Below are 27,612 nucleotides of genomic sequence, written 5' to 3'. Positions count from 1 at the left end.
GCAAGGCCCTTAACCCTCAATTGCTCATCGTGTTCCGCTCACTGTGTAAGTCGCTTTGGATAAAAGCGTCTGCTAAATGCTGAAAATGTAAATGTAAATGCTCAAGGGTCCAACATTGGCTGAATGGCAGAGCTGAGATTCAAACTCTCAACCTTTCGACTGATAGCTCAAAGCTACCCACTAGGCTACCACTGTCCTTGGTAGCCGACAAAGCATTAACTGACAAAGCATATTTTAGTATTTACTGTAATGGGCGAACAATGGCTGCAAATCATTTATGAAATGTGTAAAGTTTAATGTGTAGTGTTTGTATTTCTCATGCAACGTAGACTATTCAAGTGAGTTGCATAGACCACACTGTTGTGTATATAATGTCTCCCTCATGTGGCTACTTATTGCTGTAACCGAGAGTCCATTGAGTCCATATTTAATGACAAGAGACCAATACAGTTTGAGGTTTACTTGCTTTAAAACGCTTAATAAACCGGGTAATTAACTATTATGTATTTAAAGCAAGCGCTTATGAGCATGGAGAGTCAGCAAATTGTTCTGGAATCATGTCCATTAGGAATAAAACTGATTAGCCATGCTGTAACTGGATTTCACCGTTATATGGTAGTGCTGCATTAAAACAGTATTATAAATTAGAACCGAAAATTAAGTTACATTCTGATATTAATAATGGCTTGAGGGTTTATATTACACTTAAACATCAGGTTAATTTTATTAGAGCTTAGGTAACCATTTAAAAGAGAAGGCGTAGTGGTACTTTTATTCTGAAATAAACAGCGTCTCTATAGTGAGGAAGTGAGGTTGTTGAGGGCGTATCTGTAACGCACGTGTGGATGGATGATCCTCGTTCCAGTGTTAAATAACTAATAACGCAAATAAAGATTAAAAAGAAAGATGGAGACTACAGATACAGAGGACTTGTTTACTAAGGTACTGTATAGAAAGTCTATAATAAGCTACAAAAGTGTTTAACCGAATCTTGCACAATTTTAATGGGTATTTTGGTCTGGTCAACATGTGGTTGTTAGATTCTTATGTGTTGTTTGTCTTGCATGATAATGTAGAATAAGTAATGTAGTTTTTATAGTTGTAGTCACTTTATATTAGCAAATCTGCATCCACGTGTAAATAAGATTTATTTTACTAATGTAGCAGCAGGAGAATTGTTTTCCCTCCTCACGTATGTTTCAACAAAGCCCACCTTATAAAATACGACTGAACAGTAGGTAAAACTTACAATCAATAGGTTCATTTGATATTAGCTAGGTGGTCCTAATGTTTTGACGCTGTGTGTACAGTAAAAATAAATAAAAAGTCTAGTCTGGTACAATGCCAGGTTTTTGTGATGTAAAAATAAGACCAAGATAAATCATGTCAGATTATTTTCAGATTTAATATGACCTACAATCTCACTTGCCTACTTTCTTGACCGCTTATCCAATCAGGGCCCCCCATGGGTGCTGGTGCATATCCCAGCTTTTCAATGGGCGCAAGATAAGATAAGATAAGATAATCCTTTATTAGTCCCACAGTGGGGAAATTCACATTGTTGCAGCAGCAAAGGGATAGTACATTTACATTTACATTTTCAGCATTTAGCAGACGCTTTTATCCAAAGCGACTTACACAATGAGCGGAACACAATGAGCAATTGAGGGTTAAGGGCCTTGCTCAGGGACCCAACAGTGGCAACTTGGTGGTGGCGGTGCTTGAACCGGCAACCTTCTGCTTACTAGTCCAGTACCTTAACCACCAAGCTATCACTGGCCCTTAGTACAGCACTCAGTACAAAAAATAGACAATAAAAAAAAAAAATAGTACAATGTATAACAATAATAATAAAAAGTCAGAAAAACTCTGAAAAAATATTTACAAATAACTGCACATGTGAGAATATTGCACATTGTAATAATTACACATGGGGAAAAAAATTGCACATTTTAATGAATAATAATTTAAAGTGTGTGTGTGATCTATCTGGAGCAGTGCTGGTTGTATAATCTAACAGCAGCAGGAAGGAAGGACCTGCGGTACCGCTCCTTCCCACATTTAGGGTGAAGCAGCCTGTCACTGAAGGAGCTGCCCAGTGCTGCCAGAGTCTCATGCATGGGGTGGGAGTCATTCTCCAGCATGGATGCCAGCTTGGCTAACATCCTTCTGTCTCCCACCACCTGCACTGGGTCTAAGGGGCTCCCCAGGACAGAGCCGGCCCTCTTAATAAGTTTGTTCAGTCTCTTCCTGTCCGCTGTAGAGATGCTACTGCCCCAGCATACCACTCCGTAAAAGATGGCTGATGCCACCACTGTATCAAAGAAAGTCCTCAGGAGTGCCCCCCGCACTCCAAAAGACCTCAGTCTCCTGAGTAGGTAGAGTCTGCTCTGACCTTTTTTATAAAGTGCGTTAGTGTTAACTGACCAGTCCAGTTTGTTGTTTAGATGAACACCCAGGTACTTATAAGAGTCCACTCTCTCAATGTCCATTCCCTGGATGTTCACCGGTGGCAAGGTGGATCTGCACCTGTGGAAATCCACCACCAGTTCTTTGGTCTTTCCCACGTTTAACTGGAGGTGATTCTGCAGACACCAGTCCACGAAGTCCTGAATCAGTCCTCTGTACTCGCTGTCCTCGTCATTGTTTATAAGTCCGACAATCGCTGAGTCATCAGAGAACTTCTGGAGGTGACAGTCCGGTGATCTGTACATGAAGTCAGCCGTGTACAGGGTGAAGAGGAATGGTGCCAAGACCGTTCCCTGAGGGGCCCCTGTGCTGCTGACCACCATATCAGACACACAGTCCCGTGCCCTCACATACTGTGGTCGGTTGCTGAGGTAGTCCAGTATCCAGTTGGACAGGTGACTGTCCACTCCAACATGATCCAGTTTGTCCTTCAGGAGCCCCGGTCGTATGGTGTTAAAAGCACTGGAGAAATCGAAGAAGGTGATTCTCACAGTGCTCCCAGGTTTCTCCAGGTGAGAAAGAGCTCTGTGTAACAGATAGATGATGGCATCATCCACCCCAACGCCAGGCTAAGTAAGCAAACTGAAGAGGGTCCATGGATGGGCTCACCAGAGGGCGGAGATGGGTAAGGACCAGCCTCTCCAGTGATTTCATCAAATGTGAAGTCAGTGCCACCGGTCTGTAGCTGTTGAGGTCCTTTGGATGCTGCATTTTCGGCACAGGTACCACGCAAGATGTTTTCCACAGCTGTGGTACTCTTCCCAGCTTCAGACTCAGGTTAAACATGTGCTCGACTACCCCGCACAGCTGATCTGCACAGGACTTGAGGAGCCTGGCACTGATGCCATCTGGACCCGCAGCTTTCTTCACTTTGATTTTCCTCAGCTCATTTCTCACCTGGGCTGTTGTGAAGGACAGATTGGAGCATGGAGGCTGGGTGTTGGAGTGCGTGAATGGGAAGTTAAAGTTGCCAGCAGATGAACCAGTGGTGGTGCCACAGAAGGGGGGTTCAGCTGTGATGTCTGTGTAGTGGGAGGGACAGGTGAGTGATCAAATCTATTGAAGAACAAATTGAGTTCACACAGTAACACCCTGGACGCGGTGCCAGTCCATCGCAGGGCAGACACACCCACACACCCATTCACCTATGGGGCAATTCAGTGTCTCCAATTAACCCAACTGCATGTTTTTGGACTGTGGGAGAAAACCGGCGCTACCAGAAAAAATCCACGCAGACACCGGGAGAATATGCAAACTCCACACAGAAAGGACCCGGACCACCTGGGGATCAAACCCAGGACCTTCTTGCTGTGAGGCGACAGTTCTACCTACCGAGCCACCCTTGACCTACAATCTGTAGAATAAAAAATTTACAATACTGTGGTTGGATAAATGTGCACACCCTTAAACCAATACTTTGTTGTAGCACTCATTGATTTTATGGCTTTTAGGGTAGGAGTCTATCAACATGGTACATCTCGACTTGGCAATCTTTGCCAACTCTCTTTCCATAAAAACTGCAAATCTGTTCAGATTGTGAGGGCATCTTCTTTGTAGAGCTCTCTTAAGGACTAACCACAGATTTTCAGTTGGATTGAGGTCTGCTCTGGCCATTCCAAAACCTTGAGCTTCATCTGGCAAATCCATTCTTTTGGTTGTTGTCATGCTAAAAGGTGAAATTCATCTTAATCTCCAGCTCTTTAACTGAGGCCTGAAGGTTTTGCACCAAAGTTGACTGATATTTGGAACTGTTCGATTCCCTCCACCTTGACTAAAGCATCCCACAAGAAAAACAGCCCCAAATCATAATGCTGTCACCACCATGCACAGTGTTGTTTTTTTGGTGCCAAACATACAATTTGGAATTATGGCCAAAAAGTTCAACCTTGGTCTCATCAAACCATAACACCTTTTCCCACATTTTGCTTTTGACAGACTTGATGGAGTTTTTTGCTAATTGTATCTGGGATTGGATGTTTTTCTTGCCACCCTACCCCCAGCCCAGACAGATGAAGAATACAGAAGATTGTTGTCACATGTAATACACAAACCGTACATGACAGACATTCCTGCAGCTCTTTTAATGTTGCAGCCTCCCTGACTGGTTTTCTTCTTGTTTTTTCATTAATTTTGGAAGGTCGTCCAGTTCTTGGTAATGTCACTGTTAGTCCATATTTTAACCACTTGAAAACCGTCTTTCAATTGCATAGTATATGTAATGCCTGACTGATACCTTTCAATAATAAAATCCCCCAGATAAACGTTAATATTGTAAGCTCTTTGTGCATCATTGGTTTTGTTCTAAGATGCAACTATACATGTCAAGAAAATCCAGCTAAAACGGCTGAACTGTATATGGGTTAAACAGTGTCAGTTTTATAGATATCAGATTTAACTGATTACTCTTCAACATGAGCTTGAATGTGATTGGTCCATTCTAAACACAGCCACATTCCCAATTATGAGAGGGTTTACAAATCACTTTACAAATCCTGGTTTATTATTTATAATAAATTACATTATGTCAATGTTTAAAGTAGAAATGTGTCAATCAATAGAAGCTTTAACAAGAAAGCAGCTGTTATGTTTTAAAGATACACAGACAGATCAGGTCCTAAATGACTATATGCTACATCCCACACCACATAGTATTTACTATATATGTTTACTCCAAATAGTAATAACAATAATAATACTGTACCAACTTGATCTACAGGGATCTGGACACATAGGCAAAATGCATATTGTCAATACATTTTTTTAATGTAAAATTTTATTTCATTAGAATATTAATCAATAACATCTTTAATGTGTTTTCCACTATTTGTAATGTAATATGTATGTGTTTGTATTTTAGTAAACGTATAGTTAGTTATAGATAGATAGATAGATAGATAGATAGATAGATAGATAGATAGATAGATGCTTTATTAATCCTTTGCAGGAAATTTTTTTGTTACAACAGCTCACATCAGACAAACAGATTGTTACATGCATACACAGTACAAAAAAAAATATTTCCTATGTGTCCAGACTTTAGGGACATCCTTTATATTTTGGGACACATAGGTAATTCTTTGACACTCTTCTGCCCCCTAGTGGATATCTTGATTTTAATCCTCCAGGTGCGTAAAATGAAAACATGCAAAAGTTCTATGTGCACACTTGTATGTAGCAAGTATAATCCTAGTCCCACTACATATTGTGTAGTACTTTAAGGTTGTCACTATTAAATAAACCACTTGTGCAGTATGTTTTAAAAGTCAATGAAATTTTGTTAATGAAATGTTTGCCATATAATTTTCCAATATTTTTATACTTTATTCCTCTCCCAGGTTTTTTACTGACTAGGATGTAGCTATAATTGTAATCTTGATAATAATCTTTTATTGATTCTTTTTCTTTATTTTATTGTATATTAATCCCAGGCTGAGTTGGATGCGAAAGCAAATGAAAAACCATCACCTGAACAGGAGAAACCAGATGAGCCTGATGCAGACATCACTACAGTGAGAGCTGTACAGCAGGACAGTAATATTGTACCAGAAACAGGTACAGCAGAGTCAACTCCAGGGCTAAACAAGGACACAGAAACTGGTGTGACTGACAATGGAGATGTTGTGCCAGAAACAGGTACAGCAGAGTCCACTCCAGGGGTAAACAAGGACATAGAGACCAGTGTGACTGACCATGGAGATGTTGTACCAGAAACGGGAACAGCAGAGTCAACTCCAGGGCTAAACAAGGACACAGAGACTGGTGTGACTGACAATGGAGATGTTGTGCCAGAAACAGGTACAGCAGAGTCCACTCCAGGGGTAAACAAGGACATAGAGACCAGTGTAACTGACCATGGAGAATCTCAGCACCATCAAGCTCAAAGTGGGCCATTGCAGCAAGACTCTGAGAGCCATAAAGCAGGACTTGAGTTGAATATTGCTGAGGACACGGGGATGAGTATGAAAGGACATGAGTGCTTTGATTTTCAAAGTGCATCAGTAAACGAAGACACTGGGGGTCCAGCAAGTGGGGAAGGAGGATCTCTGGCTCTTCTCAGCATGCAGTATAGAGATGAGAGCTTAGAAGACCTGTCCGACAGGTAACATAACATATGTATGTTTACAGCATTTAGCAGACACTCCTGTACAGAAAAGAAAAGCCCCCCTCCCCCAAAAGCTTTGCAAATATTAAGCCATTTTTAATCCATAATACATTCTTTTAAATATTAATGACCAGACACATGTGGTACATTGGATTGTATGTTATTTATGTCTAAAATACTTTAATATGATGACACATTATGTAAAATAATGCACTCAAATGATTTTATGTTACAGATTTGTTTCTGGACTACTGATAACACATGATATGGTGGTTAATTAGATGTTACCAGAGTTCATTAGATGTTACTAGGTGCTCAGTTTCTGGTTGCATTAACCAAAACAAAGGGTAGAAATTATCCCAGGTAATACTGAACCTGTATGAATTGATAAAACTTTCCAATGTCATCTGGAAGAAGAATTCTTGTGGTTTTCTGAAGGATAGAACCCTTGCATAAATCACTTTGTGAACTGTTTTAACACATAGCATATCTGACTGTGGTTTAAACCTCATAATAATAAAACGTCAAAGGCCAAAGGATCGCTGCCAGAAGTTGGATTTTCAGTTGGATTCAGGTCTAGGCTCCTGCGGGGCCATTTCAAAACATTGATCATCTTCTGGTGAATTCATTCTTTGGGTCAAACCTGAAGGTTTTGTGCCACTGTCAGAAGTTACAGCTTACGTACATTTGGCCGTGAGCTTGACATCCTATTAATATTAAGTTGCCCACCCCCTTGGCTGTTATAGTCTATTAGTGTTTCTGTAGAAATTTGTGCCTGTTTAGTCAAGTAAGAATTCTTGTGGTTAGGCACATTCAACTAGAAAGCACGGATTGCAATTGATACACCCTTCAAATTGTCAGTAAATACCTCTGTATATGTGAATGTCTAAAACAGTAAACTGTATGCAATAGGGAAGTGTTGTTACTTCTCATAACTGACATTCTAGCAGTGATGTAGTTACTCTCGCAGGCTTATGCTCTGTATAATTTGAATATATTTTTTTCTTTCTATTAGTGATTCAGACTCATCGTCATCTACTTCTTCCTCATCGTCATCCTCATCCAGTCCTGTTGTCTCAGTAGTAAATGACCTTGATCGGGGCGAAGATGACGATGGTAATGCTCCTGGAAAAAGACCTCCAGCACCAGTGAAAACTCAAGATGAGGTGCTTATTGTGGTACGTTTTTAACTGAAAGGAACAATGTTTTTGGGAATTCCTCACATAAGCACATACCATGGCTAACACTATTGTTCTTCAGCTATCTTTGGGTTGGATAAAATGTTGGTTGACCGGACTCGGTTTTATTTTGTGCTTTCAAAATTAGATGTGTTGCTGATGTGGTTTTCAATGTTATTTTTCTGTGTAGGATCTCCCTGCAGTAGAAAATCTGACCATCAGCCTTCCTGAGGAAACAGAAATGGAGTCGATTGGCATAATCTCAGGCATCATAGATCAACTAGGTATTCATGAGTATTTTAAATATCTGTATAAATACTGTGGGTGTGTTAAGTCTGAAGACCCGAAAGGAAGACAAGATGTTCTGGAGAAACACTATCCATCTAATAATTATCCAACTAATAACTAGTAGTAAACTAAAATCTACATGGCTTATAGTATGGATCTCCATCTGATTTCCACCTTTTTGGACCACTCGGGGAAGACTATTTTCATGTGATGATGTGAAAGCAGTGGTGCATCAGTGCCTATGCGCTCAATCAAAAACATTTTGCATGATGGCATTAAAAAGTTGGTACGACGCTGGAAAAGTGCATCGGAAGGTGACTGTAGGAAAGTGATGTTTTTAAAATTTTTAATAAATATAGTTAAAAAAAATGTGGAAACTTTTTGAAGAACCCTTATAATAGTCCTGGTTAAGTACATTATTGCTGGTGTCTGTGTGGGTTTCCTCCAGAAGCTCCAGTTTCCTCCTACAGTCCAAAGACATGCAAGTGAGGTGAATTATAGATACATAATTGTCCATGACTGTGTTTAACTTTAAAGACTTGAACTGATGAATCTTGTGTAACCTGTTCTGTCATAAATGTAACCAAAGTGTCTAAAAACATGACTTTAAAATCCTAATAAAATAAGAACATTATTGCTACATGTTTATAATTAATATTATTGATTAAATTGACATTGTGTAGTTAAGTAAGTTTAACAGTTACAGTGCTGGCCAAAAGTATTGGCACCCCTGCAATTCTGTCAGATAATACTCAATTTCTTCCAGAAAATGATTGCAATCACAAATGCTTTGGTATTAATATCTTCATTTATTTTGCTTGCAATGAAAAAACACAAAAGAGAATGAAAAAAAAGTCAAATCAATTATCATTTTACACAAAACTCCAAAAATGGGCCGGACAAAAGTATTGGCACCCTCAGCCTAATACTTGGTAGCACAACCTTTAGACAAAATAACTGCGAACAACCGCTTCCGGTAACCATCAATGAGTGTCTTACAATGCCCTGCTGGAATTTTAGACCATTCTTCTTTGGCAAACTGCTCCAGGTCCCTGAGATTTGAAGGGTGCCTTCTCCAAACTGCCATTTTGAGATCTCTCCACAGGTGTTCTATGGGATTCAGGTCTGGACTCATTGCTGGCCACTTTAGAAGTCTCCAGTCTCCAGTCTTCTAGTGCTTTTTGAAGTGTGTTTTGGGTCATTGTCCTGCTGGAAGACCCATGACCTCTGAGAGAGACCCAGCTTTCTCACACTGGGCCCTACATTATGCTGCAAAATTTGTTGGTAGTCTTCAGACTTCATAATGCCATGCACACGGTCAAGCAGTCCAGTGCCAGAGGCAGCAAAGCAACCCCAAAACATCAGGGAACCTCCGCCATGTTTGACTGTAGGGACCGTGTTCTTTCTTTGAAGGCCTTGTTTTTTTTCCTGTAAACTCTATGTTGATGCCTTTTCCCAAAAAGCTCTACTTTTGTCTCATCTGACCAGAGAACATTCTTCCAAAATGTTTTTGGCTTTCTCAGGTAAGTTTTGGCAAACTCCAGCCTGGCTTTTTTATGTCTCTGGGTCAGAAGTGGGGTCTTCCTGGGTATCCTACCATAGAGTCCCTTTTCATTCAGACGCCGACGGATAGTACGGGTTGACACTGTTGTACCCTCGGACTGCAGGGCAGCTTGAACTTGTTTGGATGTTAGTCGAGGTTCTTTATCCACCATCCGCACAATCTTTCGTTGAAATCTCTCGTCAATTTTTCTTTTCCATCCACATCTAGGGAGGTTAGCCACAGTGCCATGGGCTTTAAACTTCTTGATGACACTGCGCACGGTAGACACAGGAACATTCAGGTCTTTGGAGATGGACTTGTAGCCTTGAGATTGCCCATGCTTCCTCACAATTTTGCTTCTCAAGTCCTCAGACAGTTCTTTGGTCTTCTTTCTTTTCTCCATGCTCAATGTGGTACACACAAGGACACAGGACAGAGGTTGAGTCAACTTTAATCCATTTTAACTGGCTGCAAGTGTGATTTAGTTATTGCCACCACCTGTTATGTGCCACAGGTAAGTAACAGGTGCTGTTAATTACACAAATTAGAGAAGCATCACATGATTTTTCAAAGGGTGCCAATACTTTTGTCCACCCCCTTTTTTATGTTTGGTGTGGAATTATATCCAATTTGGCTTTTTGACAATTATTTTTGTGGTTTTCCATTGAAGACAAATTAAATGAACATTTTAATATCAAAGCATTTGTAATTGCAATCATTTTCTGCAAGAAATTGAGTATTATTTGACAGAATTGCAGGGGTGCCAATACTTTTGGCCAGCACTGTACATCTAGGCTGAACTGCTCATATATGTACTTTTATTTTTTAGTTATTGTAGAGTCGAAAAAGGATTCTCCACCAATTAACGATGAAAGTGTTCTATTTAACAAGAACAGACTATCCATTGGCAAGGTAAGATCTCCGCCGACATTATGTATACATTGTTAATTTGTCTGATTACACACCGGTTGTTCAGTGGTATGACTGCTAGTTATTCCATATATTTTTTCCGTTCAGGTTTTTGAAGTGTTTGGGCCAGTTTGCCAGCCGTACTACGTCTTGAGATTCAACTCTCAAGAGGAGATAGAACAAAAGGACCTCAAAATAAGGGATCCTGTTTTCTTTGCCCCCAAAATAAAAGATTTTACTGGCTACATTTTTGTTGAACAGATCAAGCAGTGAGTAACTCATTTTGGAAAGCATGCTGCTTGGTTATGTCTGCATAGATGCACATAAATGTTGACTCATGTTCTTTTTACTTTAGAATGAAAGGATCAGATGCTTCTTGGAAAAATGACCAGGAGCCACCACCAGAGGTAAACTTGATAAAGTAAAGTTTTATACAGAACAATGATAATGCTGGTTTCACTATAGTGCTCTATAAACACTGACATGCCAGTTAACATAAGAGTTTGGGTGCCATACTAGGTTGACCTAATACAGCTACACTATATGGGCAAAGGTATGTAGACACCTCACCATTGTTTCATATTTTTCCCCTTTGTCTCCCAATATAGTCATTTCCAATTCCATATTGTAAATTTACTTTTGTATATACAACTCCCCAATCTGATCAAGAACAGCTGAAACACACGGCCTCTCCCACACATGTCCAATCTCTGGCCGCTGCCAGTGATGGGTTCCCATACAGAGCCAAACTTCCACGTAATTTAGCCCAAGTTGTACAACTGCCTAAACCAGTCCCAGAGATCGCGTATCGCAGCAGGAATAGACCCAGTTCGACCCTCTCTCCCTCAAACACATCCAGTTGTGTTTTCGTGGACGCCTGACCAAGTCAGTGGCTCTGCTGAGCTTCGAACACACTGCAGTGGTGCCTTAGCATGTTAGACTGCTGCGCCACCCAAGCGCGCCAGTCAGTGGATTTCTTATTCCAAATTCATGGACATTTACATGTTCCTGTAAGAACCTCCATTCTTGTGGGAAGTGTGTTTGCAGGAATTTAATCCAATTCTGTCAAAGGAGCATTCGTTAGGTCGGGTTGAACTGAATAATTTGGAAGGGTATTCATGTACAGTGGCAATCGGAACTATTCAACCTTTCAAAGAATTTACGGATTTATAGGACCGAGCACCAGCGCCGAGATTCTAAACACCCCGGTTCGAATCTCGGCTCTGCTACCGGTCAGCTAGGCGCCATCTAGCGGGCGCGATTGGCAGTGCCTGCAGCATATCGGCCACCGTGTCTGCTGGGTTGGGAAATGATTGCATTAAAGTGGGTGGGGTCTTCAAATGCTGTACAAGGACCCTGGTTAGCATATAGAGGCGTCTGTGCAGAAGCACAGGTGTAAAGAAGAGGTCCTCTAGGACTGCGCACACGTCGAAGGGCAGGTGAGCAGCAATATACCCTTCTCAAACGCAATCGGGGATCCACAGAAGCAGAAGATAAAATGGGAGTAAAAAGAGAGAAAATGCATAAATAAATGGGAAAAAAAGAAAGAAAATAAGGATGTATAAGCCTAAGCTTTTCTGCAGAGCAAGATTTTGGTTTATCAGTTAGATGATGCATTATTCATTAAACTTTATGCATACATTAAGCATTAAAAATAATGAAGGAAATGAATTAATTAGTATTTTCGAGTAGCAGAAAATTTTAATTCTGTTAATACTGCCATGTCAATTATTCCAACCCTACATAATACTGCTGACCTTAAAACATATTTCTTGTACAACATGATTAAACCATTGGGAATTTAATAACCACACTTTGCTTTAGCTGTGAAGTGTTATATTAACACCATCCAAAGACGTGTTCAAGGTGTTTGCCAACTAAGAAGCTTTTACAAAACAACTAAGCAGCTGGTGCAAAATCCGAGAGAGGGAATCATTTTACTGCGCCAAAAGGACAATGGGTATAAGAGGATTTCCAAGACCCTGAACATCCCTACAGACACCATTGGGGATATTGTACAGAAGTTCCAAACTTCTGGAGCAGCAGCAAATCTGCCTTGCTGTAGGAAAAAACCCAGAATCTTGTCAAGAGGCCCTAGAAATATCATCAGGACAGCTATGAAAACTCCTGTGTTACTGCTAATGACTTACATAAGTATCTGGTGATGGATGGGACAAATGTGTCAGTGGCAACCATAAGATCGTATACTCATGGATTTTATGGCCAGACTCACAGGTATGGTCGACTGGAATTCACCCAAATGAATTTAGATAGGTCTGCAACGTTCTGGTACACAATTTTGAGTGACACATCTGGAACTGTTTGGTCATATGAATCAGAGGTTTCTTTGGCCCAGGATTAAGATCACAAGAATACTATCCCAGAGATCAAGCATGGAGGTGGATCAATGATAATGTGGGGATGTTTTTTGCTGTCGGAACTGGCAATCTTGACTGTGTAACTGGTTTCATGGATTTACCAAGGCGTTTTAAGGAGGAATATTCTGCGTTTTGTGGTGATAATTGGACTTTCCAGCAAGACACTGACCCCAAACACACTTCCAAGTCAACGAAAGCTTGATTATCAGTCCTGAAATATCCTGGTGTGGCTTTCTCAGTCTCCAGATTTAAATCCTAGAGAAAATCTCTGGTGGGATTTAAACAGATGCATCATGAAAGCCATCAAACCTCAATAAGCTGGAAGCTTTTGCATTGGCTTTTAAGAAACACTGGCAAAGATTCTACAAGAGAGGTGTCAAAAGCATGTTAATGCTTACTGAAATTGCTTATTAAAGGTTTTCAAGGCAAAAGGATGTTTAACTAATTATTGAAGCTGGGGGTCAAATAATAGTGAGACTGAACATTTGGCAAGAAGACCAGCTGTTTTTCATTTAAACTTAAAATTTCTGTTATCAAAATTGCTTGTTGTGAAATGCATACGGCATTCTGCCCACGTGTCGGAGGGGGCGTGGGTTAGCTTCGTTCTCTTCAATCAGAGCAGGGATCGGCATTGGTGGAGAGGAAGCATGATACAATCGGGCAATTGGACGCACTATATACAGGGGTTGGACAAAATAACTGAAACACCTGGTTTTAGACCACAATAATTTATTAGTATGGTGTAGGGCCTCCTTTTGCGGCCAATACAGCGTCAATTCGTCTTGGAAATGACATATACAAGTCCTGCACAGTGGTCAGAGGGATTTTAAGCCATTCTTCTTGCAGGATAGTGGCCAGGTCACTACGTGATGCTGGTGGAGGAAAACGTTTCCTGACTCGCTTCTCCAAAACACCCCAAAGTGGCTCAATAATATTTAGATCTGGTGACTGTGCAGGCCATGGGAGATGTTCAACTTCACTTTCATGTTCATCAAACCAATCTTTCACCAGTCTTGCTGTGTGTATTGGTGCATTGTCATCCTGATACACGGCACCGCCATTGGATGCACATGGTCCTCCAGAATGGTTCGGTAGTCCTTGGCAGTGACGCGCCCATCTAGCACAAGTATTGGGCCAAGGGAATGCCATGATATGGCAGCCCAAACCATCACTGATCCACCCCCATGCTTCACTCTGGGCATGCAACAGTCTGGGTGGTACGCTTCTTTGGGGCTTCTCCACACCGTAACTCTCCCGGATGTGGGGAAAACAGTAAAGGTGGACTCATCAGAGAACAATACATGTTTCACATTGTCCACAGCCCAAGATTTGCGCTCCTTGCACCATTGAAACCGACGTTTGGCATTGGCACGAGTGACCAAAGGTTTGGCTATAGCAGCTCGGCCGTGTATATTGACCCTGTGGAGCTCCCGACGGACAGTTCTGGTGGAAACAGGAGAGTTGAGGTGCACATTTAATTCTGCCGTGATTTGGGCAGCCGTGGTTTTATGTTTTTTGGATACAATCCGGGTTAGCACCCGAACATCCCTTTCAGACAGCTTCCTCTTGCGTCCACAGTTAATCCTGTTGGATGTGGTTTGTCCTTCTTGGTGGTATGCTGACATTACCCTGGATACCGTGGCTCTTGATACATCACAAAGACTTGCGGTCTTGGTCACAGATGCGCCAGCAAGACGTGCACCAACAATTTGTCCTCTTTTGAACTCTGGTATGTCACCCATAATGTTGTGTGCATTGCAATATTTTGAGCAAAACTGTGCTCTTACCCTGCTAATTGAACCTTCACACTCTGCTCTTACTGGTGCAATGTGCAATTAATGAAGATTGGCCACCAAACTGGTCCAATTTAGCCATGAAACCTCCCACACTAAAATGACAGGTGTTTCAGTTATTTTGTCTAACCCCTGTATATACCTATAATACCTTTTACGGTTGGAATAGGGGTTTAAATATTTCAGATTGAAACTATATCTTTGACCAAAGAGTTTAGTTTAGATATAAATAATAATGTTTATAATGTTTTCACCTTTGATCACTTTAAGATACAAACAGCTAGCCATAAGTACTAGAGAGGCTTTCATTCTCATTAATAATGCTTCTAATGCTAGTAATTTCTAACTTTCCAGCTCTGTTTTGTATATCAAATGAAGTCTGGTCTCCCTATGGAGTGTGTTGCTGTGCTTTAATTGGATTCATCATGGAATGATGTGTTTCTGCAGGCACTGGATTTCAGTGACGATGAAAAGGAGAGGCTATCCAAGCAGAAGCAGAAACAGCAAAAAAGATCACAGAAGCAGAACCTAGAGGACTCGGACTCTGGTGAGCCACATCTCCCCATTCCTGCTCTATACCACACATTTCTACCAAAATCTGTTCTATTTCTTTCCTTCTTCATTGATAATCATTGCTTTATTCTACACTTCTATCAAACCTGGTACTTATTAAAATTAATATCCTATGCAACACCTCTACCACCCCCTGGTCTTTACTAAGCAATGCTTTATACCACACCTAGTTTAAACCCTGGTTTATACTAATCACTAATGCCTAAGAGGGGAGTTTGGGTGGTGGTGGAAGCACTTTGGATAATATCTGATATACTAGTGGAACCCTAATATCAGCCAACCCACAAATTGTGTCAGAAAAGTAACACTATCATGGGCACCCAGGTAGCACATCTGTTAAACTTACTAGCCCACCACTGCTGAGATCTTGAGCTCTCGACTGTGAATCTCAGCTCTGCTAGCCGGGTGACTATGCAGACATGATTGGTTATGCCTGAGGATAGGCAAACCAAATAGATTTCTCATTGCTGCTTCAATTGTGGCCTCTGCTGGCTGGTCAGCTGGGTAATTGGATATGACTTAATGAGATGAAAAAAAGGGAAAAATGATTATTTTAACCAGCATATTATCATACAAACCATTAAATCTTTTAATTAAACAATGGATGATGGTTCCTCTTGTTATCCTTGTTATAATTAAAATAAGAAGTCCTTTGTTAATAAATACTATTTTTGCTCGTATTACCCATTCTAATATCCAAACACTTCCCATAATACCATTATCTAGCAATACTCTCATCTCCTAACAGTATTTCTGCCAGTTTTACTTAGGGCTGTCGCGGTGAAAGAATTTCCCCTTGCAGTATTCAGCGTGGCTCAACACCGCGGTATGCGGTAATATCGCCTTTTTTGTTTTTGAAAATTACATAATTGATCTGGATTTTAGAGCTATATAAACTAGCTTTATTGTTAGGCTACGATTCAGTATTTTATTGCTTTATAATGACAAAGATGAGACAGCTTTAAGACAAATCAAATGCGTGTTTATTGTTAAATACAGAAGAGCATGGATGCGTGTCTTTTCTCTATTGAAAAAGGTTTAAATTTAGCTTCTAGCCTAGGCCAGATATACACTGTGAAACGAAAAAAAAAAGTGTTTAGGCTAAATATTTTAATTGCACATCTAATTAAAATGGACCCTGCAACAAAAAAAGAAAAAAAAAGAAAGAAAGAAAAAACGTGAACATCGCGATGTTGCGGTTGCTTGGCATGCCCTGCGGTTGGCTGATCTATACCGCGGTGTTTCAAAATTGCGGTTAGCGCGACAGCCCTAGTTTTACTCTTAATTAGTAACTTTTTGCAACATCCATAATTCTTACAATTTATTGTATTTTGCTTTATTTTAACTGTATTTCTTTCATCCACTTATCAGACACAGAATCGTCCAGTAGACCACCGCCTTCCCAGAAACCCCCCAGGAGAAAACCTCGCCAGAACTGGAACTCTCAGCGTGGACGGCCTGCGCATCACAACCCCCATCCTGGATTCTACACCAACTGTCAGGTTAATCCCCACTTCAGACCAGACTACATGATCCCGCCGCCTGCTCCGTTTCAACCTCCTTTTCAAGGTCACAGTTACTCTCCTTACCTCAGAGCGCCCGCTCCTCACATGGGCCACTGGCACCCTGGCCCCTATCCAGGACCCATGTTCTACCCACCACCACCACCTCCACCGCCACCGCCTCCATCACATTAAAGCCAATGTTGTCTCTTTTTGTTTAAGAAGGATTTATGACTTACAGAAGGCTATGATTTTTTAACCTGCTTCAGCTGAGCTGAAGTGAGTAGTTAAATCTTTCCTGAAAAGATGATGAGTGTGATATTAATGATAAAAACACAATCACAGACAATCTAAAAAGTTATTTGTTGAATATTTGGTTGTGTAGCAGTGCACAAAACTGTAAGAATCAGACTGAACTGTTGTACATTGAAAAATAAGTTTTTCTGTTTATAATAAAACTGTAACATTCTGTTACAAGTAACCCAGTTACAAAGTGAATTATTTAATATTAATAATAATAATAGTCTAGGGCAGAAGGAATGAATGAACTAGGCTATCATTGTCCTCTTTTTCCAGATGCGATGTACAGGCTGGTTACAGGAAAAGAAATTCTCATGAATCACCTGATTAATATGATGCATCATAGTCATAATAGAGGTGGGTTCTTTCACAGTGCAAAAGGGTTCTCTCAGCGGTATGATGAGTATTAAAATGATTCAAATCATATGCTGTGATCAGCACACTCACCAGTTCTCAACTCATCTGAACAGCTATGGAAGCCCTCAGAACTGAAAACCGGAACTACACAAAATATCTGAAGATGTCCTGTGGTATTTGGTACCAGGGCATTACCAGCAGGTCCTTCAACTTCTGTATGTTGCAGGGTGAGTCATCCTGACATGTCATCCTGACATCCTGGTGCCGTCTCTCTTGCAGGGAAACAATGCACATGTGCCTGGCCGTCCACATGGTCTTGGTGAAGACTTGGTGAATGGAAGACTAATTCCATTACTCTTATGTCTAGTTTTGATGCTTGTGTGTGCAAATAAGGTGCTTTCGAAAGTGGATAGGAGTTAGTATGGGCACTTTGACTAGCTTTTAATTATGCAGCCCCATACACAGAAGGGCTTCATGCACTGTTGTGTGGTGTTCTAATGAATAACATGTTCTAATGAATTTCCTGATTAATATGATGCATCATAGTCATAACAGAGGTGGTTTCCTTCACAGTGCAAAAGGGTATGATCAATGGTATGATCAGTATTAAAATGATTCAAATAATATGCTGTGACCTTCACACTCACCAGATCTCAACTCATCTGAACAGCTATGAAACACTTTGGACTGACATGTTAAGACTGCAGCTTCCACAAACATGGTCACTGGAACTCCACATGATATCTGAAGAAGTCCTGTGGTATTTGGTACCAGGGCATAACCAGCAGGTCCATCAACTTCTGTATGTTGCAGGGTGGATCATCCTACAGGACATCCGAGAGCCATCCCATCACATGTGGCACTGGCACTGTGTGTTGTAACACATTTGATTCTTTTGTGTCTTACCAGGGAACATAGATTTAATGTTCTCCAGCTTTTATGAGTCTTGGCTGCCCAATATTGGTATTTTGTGGCGTGTCCCTTCTCAGACCACTGTCGTGGATACTTACAACGGCTGCCTGTGAGCACCTGTTTATGTTACAGATATACGTTAACCTGATTACCGGGCCATAAAGATTTGGTCCCTTTTAACTACCAAGAATTAACTACCAAGTCCAATATAATGTTTTCCTGATCATGACACTTACAATTGTAGCATGTAGCAGACACTTTTATCCAACACAACTTACAAGTATGTCAATGCAATTGTAGCAATTGGGGGTTAAAGGCCTTGGTCAGGGGCCCATGAGTGGTAACTTGGTGCTGGTGTAGCTTAAACCAGCAGCCTTCTGATTACTAGTGCAGTACCTCAACTACCTCAACCACTGCCCTAGATTTGCGACTTGCGTAAATGTTATAAAATATGTTTGCTTATCACTGTATACCTGCTTTTTTGTAGATGTGGCCGTTGTCACTTTAGGGTGTATAACAGGATTTAAGTGACATAGTTTTTTCCAGTAGAACAGTTGTGTGCAGCTGGGGATTAGTGGCAAATTTACTCTTACTTCTGGAATCTGGGACACCTAATTGGAAAGTGTGGGTAATTTTTTTTTTAAAAACAGAACACAAAATACTTTTTTGTACATTAACTATGTATTGCAGTTTCTTTTAGTCTTATTTCACAATTTAATTAGAGTACAGTTATAGCACCAAAGTGTTTAGTGTTATACCGTGTTAAGTGTTAAAAGTTGGGGACTCATGTATTATTAAGGATTTTAAGAGAATATCTAGTGTTGTTAGTAGTGTTGATACATGCACACACACACACACACACACTCTGATGAGCCAAAACAGTAGGACCACCTACCTAATATGCTGTCAAAACAGCTCTGACACACTAAGACATGGATTTTACCAGACATTTGAAGGATTGCTGTGGTATCTAGTAACAAAACATTACCAGCACATCCTAGTGCCATCTCCTCTGGAGGTATGATGCAACAATGCAAACATGTCCACATAATCTTGGAGAAACCAGGATTTGTCAGACCAGTTGACCTTCCGTTGCATGGATGTCCAGTACTGGTGCAAAAACCGTTACTTTTCTTTAGTCAATTCTGCCAAGCAGCAAAACCTAGAGCACCCTGCCAATATGTGATCTTATAACTTTAAATATATAGCATACACACATAAAAAAGAGAGCAAGAGTCTTAAAGAATGCAAAACAGGCTGAGAGAGTAAGAGAAAGAGTGAGTGAGTAAATAAAGGAGTGAGCGAGAGGGTGAGAGAGAGAGAGAATGTAAGAGAAAGAGAGAGAGAGCAAAAATTGTGCAACAGAGAGAGGGAGGAGGATACTGGAGAAACAGCAGAGGTAATGAGCACCAAGCTGCAGGAGGATTATCTGTCAGCGTCCTGAGCTGCAGACAGATCTCATTAAAGGTGAGTATGACAAAGCTGCGTGTGTGTGTGTGTGCGTTTGTAGTGGTTTAAGAGTGTACCGCTGCAAGGGAGGCAATGATGCAGTGCATTGTTTGGATTATCAGTGGCACAGAGTGAACAGAGGAAGGTGAGGGGCACAAATCATATCAAAACAATGATACTTGAACTGGTAAGGTCCTTAAATAGCTCAGCAATGAAGGGTATATGATCTAACTTTGTGTGTTCTGTGTGTGTGTGTGTGTGTGTGTGTGTGTGTGTGTGTGTGTGTGTGTGTGTGTGTGTGTGTCAGGATGAAGCATTCGCTGCAGCACAACGTGTGTGGAGACTAAGGTTCCTTGCCAGGCACCCTTCACGTCTTTTTCAGCCCTGCGTCAGCCGGTTTACGTGTGTCTGGGCATTTCTAATTCCCCCATCCCCCTTTTACGTTGCTAGGACAACCATGGATTGTGGACTGCGTCTGCCTCCTGTGATCGAGGAGGTCATGGACCCTGCAGGTGCGTCTGTGTTTCTGTGTGTGTCTGTGTGTGTGAAACAGTAAAGAGATTCTATATTACAGGACAACAGGTGCAACTGACAGCAAAATAAAGATCCAAGGTAAAATGAGGATTGTATTAAAATGAGTCAGTCTGTAGAGAAGTAGCAGAGGTGACTGACAGAAATGGACACAGACAGTGAGACAGCCAGAGAGGCGTACGGTCAGTCTGTAGTGACACGTCTCTTGCTTGTGACTCAGAGCTTGGCAGGCCAAGTGTGACGTAGCGTATTTGTACCCTTCAATAGAAAACAAAATAGTGGATGTAGGCAATAAGCTTGAAACACAGTCTGACATCTGTTCATCAGCACAATATGTCTAAATACTGTATGTCGTAATACCACTGTAGTTTGATCTGCCATAACAATGTCCAGCTTGTGTCTACACAAATGTGAACTGCACCAGAAAATATTTTAGAGCTAAATGTAATTAGCTTGTTGCTTCATTTGTGTTTGTTTGTTTGTTTATTAGGATTTTAACGTCATGTTTTACACTTTGGTTACATTCATGACAGGAACAGTAGTTACTTGATTCATCAGTTCACATGTTCAGTGTCAAACACGGTCATGGACAATTTTGTATCTCCAATTAACCTGACTTTGGGGGTAAACCGGAGCTTCTGGAGGAAACCCACGCAGACACGGGGAGAACATGCAAACTCCACACAGAAAGGACCTGGACCGCCCCACCTGGGGATCGAACCCAGGACCTTCTTGCTGTGAGGTGACAGTGCAACCCACTTAGCCACCGTGCCGCCCTCATTTGGGCTACTATAAAACTTGCAATAATGTGCATACATTGTGTAAAAAAAGTATGTTATTGAATATTTCTTACTGAATAAATTAATATAATCAAAACTAAAATGATACAAAAGGAACTTAAGTGCAAACAATACATTTTTAAAAATATATGTATAAAATTATAATACACCCAAATGACCTCTGTGATCGACCAAATTTAACTGAAAAGGTAATGCTATAGGACTTAAACCAAACCACACAGTGTATTTTTTTTACTATTTTATTTATGCATTTTTTCCGTTTTTCTCCCAATTAAGCATAGCCAATTAGTCCTCTGCTGCCCGGGACCCTGATCACATCCGGGTGCGCTTTCCACAACTCTTTACATATTCGCCCATAGTTTGGTGGATTCGCATGTGAGGCCAGTCTCGTGCACTGTAATGTAAATGTAAATGTGCACTGTGGGTCATGCTCTTATCTCCATGTTTCTCCTCCTCTGTACAGACACCTTTAGGCTACCTAGACCCTACCCCCTTTTTAGTTCGGTCCTTACCCACCCAGCAGACTAGTGGCCAATTTTGTTTTGGTGCCTGTTAGGAGGTGCCCAGCCGACTGATAACAGGGCTAAGATTTGAACTCAAGGTATTCAGAATCCCAGCACTGGTAAAAACATTGGTGGCTAGCCATCTAAAAGGTCTTCAAAAAGGCCATGAGAGAGCAATCTTATTCAGGAGAGCATCAACTAAGATCAGTGTTTCTAGACAAAAGACAGGAGGACAGGTTTTATGGACAGACAAATCAAAACAAACGACTCTCCATTATTAGAGAAAGAAAAACTATTAATCTTTAAAGGAAGTTATTGAAAAGAATGTCTATTTGCTGTTGTGCAGCAGGTCAGTGGACCACATACAAAAGCAAGTTTAAATCTGAACGGCTAAATAGAAACGTACCTAAAACTTTGTGCTCAGAAAACTATCAGTGTGTCTTAATTAAAGCAATTAAAAAAAAAAAACCAGATTGGGGCAGTTTATCCCATTTGTCTTGTCATCCTCTTAAGCTCCATCTTTAGGTCTTTCCACAAATATTTGATGGAGTTTAATCTGGGCTTTAGTTGGCCCCAGAATTATCTGCCCCACAATTCTTAACAGGCTCCCTTTTTCTTCCACTATCACATCCACATGCCCTACCTAATTCACAGCCGTGAAAATTGTGTCATGGACCATGAAATGAGCAGTTTCCCGTGTAATATGCAATGTGCTGTACAAGTCAAAATGTAAGGTTTGTGTTTAGCAATTTAAGCATTTTTTTTTCAAGTAGTGTATGAAATATGAGGCGCAATATGTATTATAAGGCCATCCTAGCAATCATACAGCAATTACGTTAGTGTAACAGACTTTTCCGTGGTGTACTGTGCTGACAATTTTTGATGTATGTGTTTACATATTGAGTGCATTTTGTCCCTTTGGGGATTCCATAATCAAAGGATAAGTGTGCTTCTCTACACACGTGATCATCTCTGTGCTGCAATAATTTGTGTACAGTTTATTTCTTTCTTTATAAACTCAGCAAACTCTAAAGACGCTCGGTTACATTAGCAATCGGTTAGACAAAATGTTCAAGGTGTCGAAGTCTAAAGCAGCTAAAAACACGACTGGTGAAACTCTGAATATGTGGACGCAGAGGGAGATGTGTCAAAACACGGACGAAAATATTCATCTTTGAGAGGGAGCTATTAAGGTTGGCTGTGCTGTGTATTATAGCTTCCATTTATTCTATCATTCAATTCATGAGTGTTATTAAATGACTGCCGTGAAATGTGGCACTTTTCTTAAAGAATTCATGAAATCTGTGATTTCTGTCACATATTCCCATGAATTTAGTATGGCCCTAGCTATAGGGATGGAATGTGCATTGCTTGTTTTTTTTTGCCAGAAATAGTGCTTGTTGTTCTGCCCAAAGAGGTACATTTTCTTTTCATCATGAGATTCCTCATGTTGCAAAAAGCCATCATTTTTAATTCATTTAACATTGTCTTCCATCTTGCCACTCTGCCATAAAGATCTTATGGAGTGCTGCAGAGATGGTTGTCCATCTAACTGGTCTTTCCATCTCTTGCACAGGAATTTCACACAGCTCTTTTATGGTGACTTTCTTACCTAACCTTACCAGGGGCCTTTTTGCCCAATTTGGCCAGACCACAAACTGTAGAGCATTTTGAAGTGATGCCAAGCTTCTTCTGGTTAAAAATTATTGAGGCCACTGTCTGAGATACTACCTTAGATATTGTTTATATACTTTCCCTGATCTTTGCCTAGCCACAAATCGATAGTGAAGATCAACAGACAGTTTCTTGGACTTTATGGCTTGATTTTTGTTCTGACAATGCAACAAAATGTGTAAATTAGGGGTCCTTATAGACCCAGGTGTGTTCCTTTCCAAACTATGTGTCATCTCAAGGATAATTAAAGCAAACAGCATGGACCTGACTGAGTGTCATGACAAAGTGCCAATGAATTAATTTTTAAGCAGGTATATAAACAGAGCAGGGTCGTGTTTCAATAAATAAAAGCTTACATTAAAGCCTCTATATACACAACAGTATATGGACAGAAGTATTGGGACTTTCCTTCTAATTTTTGAATTCATGTGATTCAGCCACAACAATTACTAAAAAGGAAAGAAATAATAAGTATATAAAGAAAAAAAAAATTATATGCTTCCAACAGTTTAAAGAAGGCTCATTCCTGTTCCAACATTGCTGTACTCCTGTGCGCAAAGCAAGGTCTATAAAAACTTGAAGAAAATCTTGGTTTAAAGAAACTCTAGTGGTCTGCACAGAGCCTTGACCTCAGCCCCACTGAACAGCTTTGGAATGAACTGGAACATCAGGCTTTCTTGACCAACATCAGTGCCCAGTCATACAAATGCTCTTTTGACTGAATGAAATTCCTACAGACATACTTCAAAGTATTGTGAGAGGCCTTCTCAAAAGAGTGGCAGTTGCTTTTGCTGAAAAGATCACATAGAGGTCACTGTTTTAATACCTTTTGTTTTTGAAACAGGATGTTTAACACTGTCATGGTCAGGTGTCCAAATACTTTTGGCCATATAGTGTAGAATAAATTAATAATCCTTTTTTTTTTTGTATATTGCCCCCCAAAATGAATCTGATCTTAAAAGATTTAGCATTTCTATGTAATTTTTAATGCTAGGACCACTGCTACCACCAATTCTACCACCACTACCACTACTAATACGACCACTACTACTAATTCTGATACTACCAATACTACTATCACTACTTCCACCACCACTACTAACTACTAACTACTACTACCACCAACATCACCACTACTAATACGACCACTACTACTAGTTCTGATACTACCAATACTACTATCACTACTTCTACCAGCACTAATACCGCTACCACTGCCACTACTTCTACCACCACCACTACTACTAATACTACCAACACTACTATCACTACTTCTTCTTCTTCCTCGGCCTTTGTCCCGTTCGGTTGCACAATTTTTACGCCGGATGCCCTTCCTGACACAACCCTCCTTATTTTATCCGGACTTGGGACCGGCACTACAATGCACTGGTTTGTGCATCTAGCGGCTAGGTATCTATAGGACAATTCAGTGTTTCCAGTTAGCCTGGTGGCATGTTTTTGGACTGTGGGAGGAAACCGGAGCACCCGGAGGAAACCCACGTGGACACGGAGAGAACATGCAAACTCTTGCTGTGTGGCAACAGTGCTACCCACTAAGCCACTGTGCCGCCCTACTACTATCACTACTTCTACCAGCACTAATACTGCTGCTACTACTACTAACTACTACTAACTGCTACTACCACCACCACTACTACTAACTACTACTACCACCAACACCACTACTACTAATACAACCACTACTACTGACTACTACTACCACCACCACTACTTCTAACTACTACTACCACCAACACCACTACTACTAATACAACCACTACTACTGACTGCTACTACTACCACCACCACTACTTCTAACTACTACTACCACCAACACCACTACTACTAATACAACCACTACTACTAATACTGATACTACCAACACTACTATCACTACTTCTACCAGCACTAATACTGCTGATGCTACTACTACTACTACTGACTACTACTACCACCAACACCACTAACTACTACTAATACAACCACTACTACTAACTACTACTACCACCAACACCACTACTACTAATACAACCACTACTACTAATACTGATACTACCAACACTACTAATACTACTTCCACCAGCACTAATACTGCTGCTACTACTACTACCACCACCACCACCACTACTATCACTAACTACTACTACCACCACCACCACTACTATCACTAACTACTACTACCACCAGCACCACCACTACTAATACGACCACTACTGCTAATACTGATACTACCAATACTACTATCACTACTTCCACCAGCACTAATACTTCTACCACCACTACTACTACTAACTACTACTACCACCATCACCACTACTAATACAACCACTACTACTAATATGACCACTACTACTAATACTAATACTACCAATACTACTATCACTACTTCTAATACTGCTGCTACTACTACTACTACTACTTCTACCACCATTAGCACTAATAATAGTATTAATATTACAATACTACTACTACTATTACCACTAAAAGTATTACTATATATAAGGGATTCATTTATAGAGGTGGTGTAATGATGAAAGTTTAGTCTAAACTATCTGAAATACAATAGTATTTGTGTATTCTTTAACTGCCAAAATTGAAAGACATTGTTTTCGTAGAGGTGTGCAGATTTTCAAAAGCTGACCTCCTAACCCATACAAAAAGTGCAGGGGCCTGTACACATTTCCTTCCTCCTCGTATCTGCATTATCCTCTTCCTCCGGGCCTCCCTTCCTCTGTCACAGCATAACTTTTCAATAAGTGGCTGTGCTTTAGAATATTCTAGAAAAGCACAGAGTCAGGGATAACAACATTCAGAAAGGGAGCGTAAATGCAGAGAGAGGGAAGGTACATACGCTTGACTGGTGAGTGTATGCACATGTACACACATGTACACACCTACACCTGATTGTTTTTTTTTTAATTACTAAAGCTGTTCAGTCAGAATGCTGAGTATACGTAGAGGGCTTAGCTTTTTAAACCTTCATTGTTGTTTTTATTACTTTTTCGTTTCCCCCTGGCTTACCTATACTATCTGCCTTTATTTTGACTTTCATGGACACAAGAAGCTGAAGTATATTTGCGTTTGAACCAATACCCTTGCCTTCAAGCCCAACACACACACACACACACACACACACACACCCACACACACACACAAATTAGTTCTTGAGGCTTTGCCAATTTTTGATCTGAAGATCAAAGAGTTTAATTTATTGCCTGTTGAAATAAATAATTTACAAGAATGCAGGCTACTGCAAGAAACAACATAGCAAGTCACAGTTACAAAAATACAAGCCATACTGGTAATATTTCCAGAAACACCATTAGAATCGAGTGCTCAGGTGGCGCAGTGGTAAAACACGCAAGCACACCAGACCTGACATCTTGAACTCATCTGTTTGGATCTCAGCTTTGCTATCCGGCTGGGCTGAGTGCCAACATGAACAATGATTGGCTGTTGTTCATACAGGGTGAGAGCCGAACAGGGATTCCTCATAACTAATGCAGTTACGACCTCTGCTGGCTGATTGATGGTGCCTGCACAGAGATGAGGAATAATGCATTGATCAGGGTGTGGCTCTCTGTACACAAAGCTAATCCGCATAAGAACTCTCGTGCAGGTGAAAAGATGCAGTCGGATACTGCGCACGTGTCAGTTAGTCAAGCAAAATGCATTAAATCAAATAAACACAGTTCAAAAGCTTATGTTTACATCAAAAATCAGAATGTGGAATAATGGGTCCTTTCAGCTCAACTCCACGAATGGTCCCACCTGATCGTCTCAGAAACTCTGGAAATTTTGTCCAAATGTAGAGAGGACTCCAGCAAAATTCCAGCATATTTTGCAAATCTGTTAACTAGTGTCCAATTTGCAGCCCTTGTCATGATTCTACCCCTAAATGCGACTTCATTGTCAGGTTAATATCTCTGGTAAGAAAAGACCCGAAAGATATTTTCTGCATATTTAGCAACAAGCATAGATTAGTTCCCTTTTTATACTTCTGTGTCATCTGCTCTGCAAAAATGCATTTGGATGTCACAGTCTAGGTGCAATAAGTCCTAAGCTTCAAGCAATATGTCTGCAGATGGTAACAGATTGGATAGCCTTAGATAGGGAGATGTCCAAGATACAGTGCCTTGCAAAAGTATTCAGCCCCCTTGAACTTTTCAACCTTTTGCCACATTTCAGGCTTTAAACATAAAGATATGAAATTGTAATTTTTTGTGAAGAATCAATAACAAGTGCGACACAATTGTGAAGTGGAACGAAATTTATTGGATATTTTAAACTTTTTTTAGAAATAAAAACCTGAAAAGTGGGGCGTGCAATATTATTCAGCCCCTTTACTTTC

At 40.5% G+C, this 27,612-nt stretch overlaps 2 protein-coding genes across 4 annotated transcripts in view; both read left to right on the top strand.

Moving 5' to 3' along the window:
- The first annotated feature begins 835 nt into the window (after positions 1-835).
- naf1 (nuclear assembly factor 1 homolog (S. cerevisiae)) lies at positions 836-17,214 on the top strand. Of its 2 annotated transcripts, none has more exons than XM_063005239.1 (9): positions 836-942; positions 5,898-6,568; positions 7,587-7,737; positions 7,940-8,033; positions 10,410-10,492; positions 10,598-10,758; positions 10,845-10,896; positions 15,108-15,207; positions 16,605-17,214. In XM_063005239.1, the coding sequence occupies exons 1-9, from the start codon at positions 907-909 to the stop codon at positions 16,928-16,930; spliced, it is 1,674 nt and encodes a 557-aa protein (XP_062861309.1). In that variant the 5' UTR covers positions 836-906; the 3' UTR covers positions 16,931-17,214. The 2 variants fall into 2 exon arrangements, with proteins under 2 accessions (XP_062861309.1, XP_062861302.1); XM_063005232.1 differs by having other exon boundaries at positions 7,587-7,749.
- A 2,489-nt stretch (positions 17,215-19,703) lies between these two features.
- Positions 19,704-27,612, top strand: part of ccdc136b (coiled-coil domain containing 136b) — a 56,551-nt gene continuing 48,642 nt past the window's right edge. For both annotated transcript variants that reach the window (XM_063005219.1, XM_063005211.1), the window contains exons 1-2: positions 19,704-19,771; positions 20,061-20,265. In XM_063005219.1, coding sequence (XP_062861289.1) covers positions 20,211-20,265 — 55 coding nt within the window. In that variant the 5' untranslated portion in view covers positions 19,704-19,771; positions 20,061-20,210. The remainder of the gene's footprint in view (positions 19,772-20,060; positions 20,266-27,612) is intronic.

The sequence above is a fragment of the Trichomycterus rosablanca genome, chromosome 1, assembly GCF_030014385.1.
Source record: "Trichomycterus rosablanca isolate fTriRos1 chromosome 1, fTriRos1.hap1, whole genome shotgun sequence".
NCBI classification, from domain to species: domain Eukaryota; kingdom Metazoa; phylum Chordata; class Actinopteri; order Siluriformes; family Trichomycteridae; genus Trichomycterus; species Trichomycterus rosablanca.
Note: the sequence above shows the minus strand (reverse complement) of the source record. Positions and strands in the feature narration are given on the sequence as shown.